The 10,000-nt window shown below is 37.5% G+C and overlaps 1 protein-coding gene across 1 annotated transcript in view; it reads right to left on the minus strand.

Moving 5' to 3' along the window:
• The window catches only part of LOC139720590 (glutathione S-transferase 1-like), an 8,673-nt gene extending 7,273 nt beyond the window's left edge, over positions 1-1,400 (minus strand). The window contains exon 1 of the mRNA XM_071631941.1: positions 1,083-1,400. Coding sequence (XP_071488042.1) covers positions 1,083-1,230 — 148 coding nt within the window. The 5' untranslated portion in view covers positions 1,231-1,400. The remainder of the gene's footprint in view (positions 1-1,082) is intronic.
• Between the last annotated feature and the right edge of the window lie 8,600 nt (positions 1,401-10,000).

Consider the following 10,000-nt stretch of genomic DNA (forward strand, 5'->3'; position numbering starts at 1 on the left):
TGAGGGTTCGAGCTCGTACAATTTAGGAATACATACACACGCCCTACACACATACATGCATACAACATACATGTACGTAGGTTCACAACAGTATAGTATAGGCCTAATTAAGGAAACTCCGTGAAAGACGTAAAGTAATTTCGCCCATAGGGCGTTGTCACGTTGACGGCCCTATGGGCAAAATTCATTAAAACAACGTCTGTTTATGGAGTTTCCTTCACTGCTGTAAATGGGGAACCAACGCAGGGCCTACACACCCACATACGGACATACACACACATACATACACTAAACACGCAAGTATTTCATACATGAGGTGATTGTTGATTATCAATCTCTTTGAACAAGATGTAAATACATGCAGCTGTGTGTCTGTGTCGAGGACCTCATGCAACGCAAAGAAATATTGGCAAATGGCATTGTGAGCCAATAAAATCAAGGTCTATAATCACTCATTATTCTTCGCGGGAAAGGCATATGCTTCCTCATAATTGATAGGTTGTGCCCCATTTCGATCCGTGCTCATTATCTACCATACACCTGGAGATGGAAGGAGTTATGAGAAAAAGCCTAATTAGAAAGAAGGAACAGTTCCAAACTAACATTGATTAAAAAAAAAAAACATAATAGAGTAGTGCCTAATCAAATCTCATTGATAAAAATCCGTCAGGTACAAATGTTGCTGCTGGAACATAGAGTCGACTTATCTTCTCGGCATATTTCATGGCAATATCCTACATGAGCAGTAGTGTTGCTTCTGAAGATCCAGAGAGCTCCCTTTTACCATTCATTTCATGCGTCAAGACTAAAATTGAACTGTTAATCTCCATGAGACCAACTTTCACCTCTCTTTTCAAAGCGTAATTGATAAGGTATCGTGTAAGCAATGATTAGAAGAATTCACTGCGTAGCTTGAAAGTGCTGTTTGGATTTACGTTGAAATATAGTCGGGTAGCGCTCAACGTCTTTATATCACACACACAAAAGCATTTTACTTCACATTATTTCTTATGACCATCACATTATTGATTTCAGAGTGCTACAAATACAATGTTATCACAAGATCGATATAATATGCTCACGCGACTTGTCGTTCTTAATCTTGGGCCATTCCTCGCCTCCATATTTGAAGCGGATATCCTCGTACTTTTGTCCTTTCAGCGCAAAGAGCATTCGTGCAGGCTCTCCACGCGAGCGAGCGTCGAAATAATACAACTTGTAAGTCGCCATTTTCTTCTTGTCCCAGTCGAAGTTCTTATGATATTCTCTTCACCAAGAATGAGAGACCCCAATACAATCTGCCTATAACTGAGCCTGCTAGCAGTCAGCGACTGAACTTTGTAGGCGCTTTCGTGAAAAGCGTGGCCCTTCCAGTTCGAGACTGCCTTTTGAGGGAACAATGGGTCTGCAAATACTAGAAAAAAATATTCACCATTTCGTTTGTTATCTTTTTAGTGGCACCAAACAAACTGCGAGGGCTAGGCCCCACATAGTCTGCGGTCCAGATATGAATTTTCTTTTGATGTTTCCCGTCCTTTTCTGAATAAAATCAAAAACTATGACGTGTCTGAAGGAGAGTTGTTGTAAACTTAAGTCATGTGCTAAAAGTTATGTTCTTGTGGGGGCAAATTAATTTCCTACGTAACTTACACGCAATCAAGAACTATGCGTGAATCAGAGTTTTTACAAACTATAGAGTCATATGTGCTAAATATTACCGGTATTTAATAAAGTTCACTTCAAAGAATCCGCTATCATTGATTAAGTATACAGTAGTTCAAGACCTAATCTCGACCTAATGGCATTGATATAGGGACTTACGTTGGTGTTTGCACAAACCATGGCAACTCGCAATTTCACGCGCATTGCCAGTAGATGACCTACACATTTTCGTCTGTCAAAGTAAACACAAATGCGATAACACTTTCTTAAATAATATTCTTTCTTTGAATTTCGTTCTATATCAGGCTCATTTTCACAATGAAATTAATAGGAACAAAATAAGCAGCTGTATGCTTCTCGCTGGTGCTGCTTAATCAACATTCTTTTTTTTTTTTTGTCACATATACAGTAGGACCTACAAGATAGATTTTTCTTTTGCAAGTCACACCCTGTAATACAAAATTGATATAAAATGTTGCATTAATCTCAGATACACACACACACGCACACACATACACATCCCGCGAACGATACTAGTACAGTGCAGCACGTACAGAGTAGAACTACTCTTCTATCATCGATATATTATAATGAGGGGACTGCGTCATCCTTTTTTTTTCTTGTGGAACCAGAAAGAAAAGAAAAGAGTACCCTGCAAGTCCCTCATTGGTGAATAATTTGAGCTGTCGGACCAGTACGTGACGACATACAGAGCATGTTTGCTCTTCCTACGACCTTCAACACTTAAGTCTATGATAGTATCCTCCTTCTGCCCCCTCTTAATCTTGTCGCGAAAAGAATAGTGTATTTAAATAATTCTTATTCCACGATTAAGAAAATATATCTACCAAGAACCCAATCGACCGATGAAAACAAAGGGACAATAACACTAAAAAAAAAAATATATATATATGACTATCAAAGACAGACAGAGAGAGAACGAGTGACAGAGAGAGATAGTCAATAGAAACCAATGCTCTGTCTCATGTTCATAAGTTTAGTTTGTTTAAAGTGTTTGTTGTTTTTCACTTCAATCAGCACAACTTTGACAATAATTTCTGGTTTTATATTGTCAGAAGGAGAAAGCATGGAGTATTAAAAAAAAATGAAATCTGAAATCGAACAAAGGGTCGGAGGCTGAACTCATTATAAAGCAACAACCAGATGTTCGCAAGTGCGAAGCAACATGTGTGCGTGATCAATTGGATTATGTTTCTAATTATGTTTAATTCGTACGTTCTGAACAAAAAGCAAACAAAGACAAAAAAAAAAATAGCGGAAGGGGGAGAATCACAGAAGAGCCCGAGTCCGTTATTAATTTATCCAGCAATGATTTATGTCATATAATAATGGTTCATTATGATTAATCATGATTTAGTCTAGTAGAGAGACTAGCAAGGAAGGACATGTTATCGGGTGATTTACCCATTCGTCAATGTCAAGCGATCTTGACCCCGACCTTTCTCGGTGCTTGGTTGGTGACGTCCATTCCTGACTTACCACTGCAAACACGTTTCTCTGTTTGAAGCAGGTTGGTGTGTCTCCATGGTGTGTCGGTATATATAATTTGTGTGTATGTGGGCGTGTGTGGCAAATTCTTGATAAATGCTATTTATTAATGTGTCGTTGGAAAGGCGACTCTTCATACTATATATTCTCACACTGCAGGGGGATGCTAAATACTGATTATTACATGCGTATCTAGGTGACGACGCCCTGACGACGCTCGACTGTGATGAACGCCAGCACTACGTCCTATACTACCCAACAGTAAATGTTATAATAGACAAACGACATAGTCTATCCGGGATTTGCTACGAAATAACCCTTCCGATTAGGAAATGAAATCATTTTGATTGTCTTTAAGGATTTGCTTATCATCTTTAGACATTGATGATGGACAATGGGTGTTTTAGCCATAATATGTCGCAATAAAGCCTTTTATGATTCCGATTAGGAGGTGAAAATGACACATAAAAGATTTGTTGAATATTTGTTGTTTGTTGAACTTTGAGGGGATGTTCGTTATTCTGAATTATCCGAAAAAGAAGAACGGTTCGGAAATCTCAGGGGCCGCGGAAGGTTTTTCAGTGTGGGGCCGATTGGGTGTTATGATTTTTTTTCCCGACTTTTTTTCCATTTTTTTTAAAGACGTGCCAAACGTGTGTGTGTGTGTGGGGGGGGGGGGGGGGGGGGCGCAGCCCCCAGCCCCCCTCGTTCCGCGGCCCCTGAATATGAACATAAAATGAGATTAAATAGATTTGAAAACACACATCATGCATAGATGTTCGTAAAATGAAATAGGATTTATTCATCCGAACATTTGAGGCGTTATTCGGAAGGTTTGTTGATCCGAAAATGAAACAAGATTACTTTGTCCGAAAATTCGTCAATCCGAAAATGAAATAAGACTCGTTATTCCGAATACAAAAAAGGGGCGTTCTAACGAACTTTCGAAAGAACAAACTGTAAGCGAAGTTTATCGCACTTAATCGGAGTTCCCGATTCCCGATTATCTGGTGAGCACCGTAAGAGGTGCGATTTTCTCTTCATGGTGTCTCGTTTATAGAATACTGTCATCACAAATAATGACATTATTCTTTCTTTGTCTATTTTTCCTCTCTCTGCATACACACACTCAAACACATCCATACCCCTACACACATACATACACACACATATGTATATCTACTTTACATGTGTGTGGGTCTTCATAGTATGATTGAATGTGAATGAATGAATTCACATTCGTAGCGGAAGTCAATGTTTTTCGCATGTTTCATTGAATCACAGAAATATCTGGTGTTTGTGTTTTCGACTATCCCGACACACACTTCACACATATAATAAGCACTCATGAAAATTATAGTTCGCAGCCCCTTCCAGCCTCAGTAAAACACAACTGCTAATTGTCGAGCATTTTTGTAAAGAGTCAACATAAAAAGAGCATACATAAATCTGCACATATTCAAATCATATGCAATCAGATTCTTCAGGAGCATACACAACAAAACATACACACAATCTTGACAAAACTGAATCCAGCATGAATTACAAAATAAACAAAATATGTTAATATTTTTATTACAGAAAAACCATCAACCTACGAAAGTGGGACTGTAATTGCAGCACAGTCATGAAAGTCTGTTTACAAATGATCCACAATCTGATAATCTGAAAAAAAAAAAATACAGGTGATAGAGTTTGTACATGAGACTTTCTTGCCAAAAGACAGCAAAAGTAAAACCTTTGGTCCACTTAAATGACAATAAATGATGATAATTGCTAATTCATCATGTACAACTTTTTTTCTTCAAATAACAACACAAATATACTGAAGCATGCTACATATAAAAAGAATAACATAAACAATGACTGCTATTACAAGCATTTATTCAGCCAAAAGTCATATATATTGCTAATGAAACACATGACAACAACAACAAAACATTTTTGTTTACATCACTCAAGATTTGTGCGGCAAAACCTCTTCAATTACAGGAAATACACATGAAAGGTAAAACATAAAGTTAACATAAATTCAAAAGGCACAGCCATGTGGCAGATGACACAAAAAAGATTTCACAAACAGTACATGCTCTGAAGCTTTGAGCTGTATGCATGGGGTTAAATGTTCATACATTTATGTATAACTTATCCAGATATACATATAACCTAAAATAAACTTTCATGGAATGTACAGTCCTACTACCACTCTTTCCATATATTTTCTTTAGTCAAACACACCAAGGTTTACATAAATGCAGCAAAAAAAAAAAAGTTGCTTGTCAGCATTGAATACAAGGTTTTAAAAGCACAGCCCACAAACACACATTTTGCTTGATATCTATACTAAATTACCTAATAAAATACCTAATAAAAGGTGGGTAGGATAGCTTTGTTCCACTTTGTTCTTGGATATCTTAGCCATTTCAAAACAGATTGTTATTGAAGTAACCTTGAATTCCTCTGGTCTTAGAATTGTATGCTCCTAACATTTAAGAAGGTGGTTTACAAGTATCTCGCAAAAATTTAAAACTGCATATTCACCTTTACCATTACTATAGTTACACCATCCCTTTTACTAATGCTGTGTGGGCTTTAATATCCCCACACGTGTCTGAATCAAGACTAATCGCAATACAACAAAGATCCACATTGGAAAGTTTCAAGAAGTTCATATTTCTGGTTTTACAGTAATCAAATTAATTTTGCTGGTGCTATTTTGTCATTATCAATGCCAACCCATTGAGGACAAGCTGATTTTAATAATCATAACACACATTTCCCGTAAACACCTGTCCTAGGAAACACAGAACTCACTATTAAAACCATTATAATCATTTCTATTGTCATCATAATTACTATTACTTTTATTTCTATTTTGATTATCACTATTATCATTACTATTCAAATCAATGACATTCATGCATTGAGTTGTTTTCATTGCAGTTGATTTACCAGTTGCCCTTCACTGATGTAAATACACAACAAATTTGTTTTTGTAGTAGCCATGATAAAAAACAAAAACAAATCATGGGCATACATACTTGGGCTAGATTCGAAGCAACGACCTCCTAACAGACAGCTAGTCTAGTCCCTCTTGAGAGCTAGTGCTGGTTCTTTTTTTAAAATCACCAATCAATGAATTTGTCAATTACTTGCATTATTATCATTATCATTTCCTCCGCCAAGGAAGGAGGAGGTTAAGTGATCATCGGCGTTGGTTTATCTGTTTGCAAAATAACTCAAAAAGTTGAGTACGGATTAGAATGAAACTTGCATAAAATGTTGATATTGACACAAGAAACACCCCATTCACTTTTGGTAGTGATCCAGTAATTTTTAGGGATTTTTTGAAGGATTTTCATCTTTTGGCATATAAGGTGAACGAACTTGGGGTTCAAGCTGCGTGTAATGGAGGTTTAGATACGCTCACTTAAGAGCGCGCTCTGCTCGGGCAAGGCTCCGTGCAATGACGTACCAAAAAGCTTCTATTTTGGGAAATTGCATGCATGTAAGGGTGGAAATGAGTTGCTGGCTTGCGGAGGTCTGTGCTCTCCGAGTGATTTTCTAGTCATTATTATTATTATCATTATCATTGTTATTATTATTATCATTATTATTATTATCATTATTGTTATCATTATCATTATTATCATTACATTGTATCATTATTATCATCATTATCATCGTGTTTTATCATTTTCAGCTTTATGGGCATTGCACATTCTCTGATACATGTACTCACATGCTACTTGAACAGACATGAACCACATATCACAACTTTCAAATTCAGTCAAGTGACCAGCTATCAAAGACACAGAATACATGAACACACAGTAAGTACCTAATCTAATACACAAGAGTGACGACTGCATAATACACACACACAGACATGCACTGAAACACAAACATCCTCAAATCTACACAGCTAGGAATGAGTTATGATTATATGGCAGACAATTAGGTACTTGATGTCACAGTATTACTCATGATCGAGTATTGCTTCTGATATCAGTTGCTGAAACTATATCCTGTCAATTAAATCATATATATTATATCATCATATAGATATATTTATCGCACAAATTTCATAAGTTGAAAGTATGCATTGCACAGAGATGTACAGCACTGAGTAGTAGAAATGCAGTTCATGTAGTGACATACATTCTTTTTTTTTCTTCATAGTTTTGAGTCAATTTTGACTATTCGTCACAAACCACAAAAAATTTGGTAACAGCTATGGTCACTTCTAATTTGATTTCCCGAGCTATCATCAGCGACATTCGATCTCATCCTGAGTGAATGTATAGTTTGATGTCTCTACCGTACGCGTGCTGTAAAGTGAACTGTAATTAACCGAAGTCATCAGCAGCATTGGTCAATCCTACTGGGCTGCCAAAATTCATCCATCAAAATCACAGACTCCAAAGAGTAATCAAGGCATAGATGTGTGTTACATTCATCTCAGTTGGCATATTTAAAGTAAGTCTAGACTGATATATCAGCCTCTTGTTAACTATACGGTCGGTAATATGGTCAGCACCTCATTACAGAGAAATATCTTCCATTTACTCTTCTGTGCAGATTAGGAAACGGGGTAAAAATTACCCCTTTTCCATTCTAAGATACCATATGTCTGGGCATATACCTTCATATCATACTAGAACAAGTCAAACTCACCAATTTCATGATGGATTCTTCTTACACACCTTTTGCGTGGTTTATCGGGTAGAACAGCCTTCAAAGTCTGCTCGCCGTAGCCGCATTCAAACCACTGAACTCAGATGCATGCAAATAAATCGCACTGTCCGCACAGCAGAGCAAATGTAAGCTATCTGTCTGTTGTGAGGGGCCAAACATATTACCGACAGCACGATTAACAAGAGGCCACCAAACAAGAGGCAGATTTATCGTTCAAATATGAGTCCTGAATCAGGGACATTTTATAATTTGTTACCTGGACATAAAGAGACATCAAAGTTTTAAGGAACCCACTGGTAGAATCAGGGAGTCTTGGTGGTTTTGATTCTATATAAACATAATCAACTAATGCAAGCTACACCAAGGCTCACAGACGCATTCTGGAAGAGGAGATGAATGTCCCCAAGTTAGGCTTATTCATATACCCCTGTGAAGAAGAGACAAGAACTATCTAGTAAGCTCCACATAACAAGAAGTTGGCAACGACTACATCAAAGATAATTTTCTTTGGAAACCAAAATAATGTCATATGATACCTTCAGAAGAATAGGGAGGAGAAAAATAATGTTTAATCATTGCATAGACTGGGTCTGCTGTTAAAGCTGCACTACAGTCCACAGTGCCCAAAGCATGTCTCAAAGGAGTTGATGATAAACAGGTAAGAAGATAGCGTACCTTTACAAACATCTTCTGAGTACAGTGCACCCCCGTTACAACGAACACGGTTATAACGAAATTTCGTTATAACGAAGTAAAACTTCTGGTCCCAAAATTATCGCCATTAAAGTCTATGGTACAAAATTCGCTTATAACGAACACGGTAATAGCAAAATTTTCGTTATAACGAAGTCTTTTCTGAGCACCACTGACAAAGAAAAACAAAAGAAATGTGCTCCGTTATAACGAAATGCAGATCGCTTTCGAAAATACGTAGCGGAACAAGGCATTTACCGCGTCTCTGCATGGGCGAACGTGTCACATCACTGTGTGTTTGCTTGGTGTGTCACGCACAATTTCCGAGGGGAACTTGCGTTATTGTAATACAGCTGTACAATAATCTGAAATTGATTAACTATTTGTTTTATTGTTCACATAGCTTTCCAGTGTATGAAGAGTATTCAACAAACAGAATATCATATATGCGTGGCTTCCTTGTTTTCGTTATATATTGTATTTGTTCGGTTACGACAAAATTTTGTTATAATGAAAGAAAACCTCCAGTCCCGAGCATTTCGTTATAACGGGAGTGCACTGTATTTCAATGTGATTAAAAAAAGAAATAAGTCTGATATTTTCCCAAATATAATGTACCAAAACTTCAATGCCAAGTGTTTTTAAATGTTGCACAAAAACATAAAACTGAAGTCAGACTTCTGTTTTATATCTAAAGTTACGAATAAGCATGTACTGTCTGGTTAGAAGATTGACAGAATGATGAAAGTGTTTCACAGCAGCCAGCTGCTATTCAAGGTCACACAGCACTGAAACAGGAAATCCTGTTTTTGTTTTTTGTTTTTTCTGCAAACACAGAGTCATATATCAACTAAACTAATTTCAAGTCATGCATGGCATGGCATGCAAGTCCTTGATGGTGGCAGATATGATAAATTTGTCTGAGACTTTAAACAAGAAAGCTCAGTACATACATCCTTTTTTATTTGCCAACACCAGCTGAGCCTTATCTTGATGTAGAACGGAGCATCTGAATAAATACACCACATTAAATGAACAAGAGACCCGCGGGTCTAGCGCTCACCTGAGTATCGCAAGTTCACCTTTCACGCAGTCACTAATCTAAATTATTCACAGCTCTACCAAAATTTGACGAGGCATTCTCAAGTGGAAGATGAAAATGTACAATAAGGGCCCAATTTTTTCAAGATTCCTTAATTTGGGGGAATTGGGGCCCCCTGGGGCCCTCTGGGTGGGGCATGTTGCCCAGTTTGATAAATTGAGATCCTGACCACCTAGGGATGCTACCTGCCAAGTTTGACAAAAATCCATCATGAGGTTTTCAGGAAGAAGATGAAAATGTACAATTCAGGCCCCCATTTGGACCCTTCCAACCACCCCCCTCCCCCTACCCCCAAGAGGGGCACCCCTGGATCTCCTATGAACAAACTTGAAACTA

The sequence above is a fragment of the Diadema antillarum genome, unplaced genomic scaffold, assembly GCF_040938485.1.
Source record: "Diadema antillarum isolate AM-2024a unplaced genomic scaffold, OU_Dant_1.0 scf00000129, whole genome shotgun sequence".
Lineage (NCBI taxonomy): Eukaryota > Metazoa > Echinodermata > Echinoidea > Diadematoida > Diadematidae > Diadema > Diadema antillarum.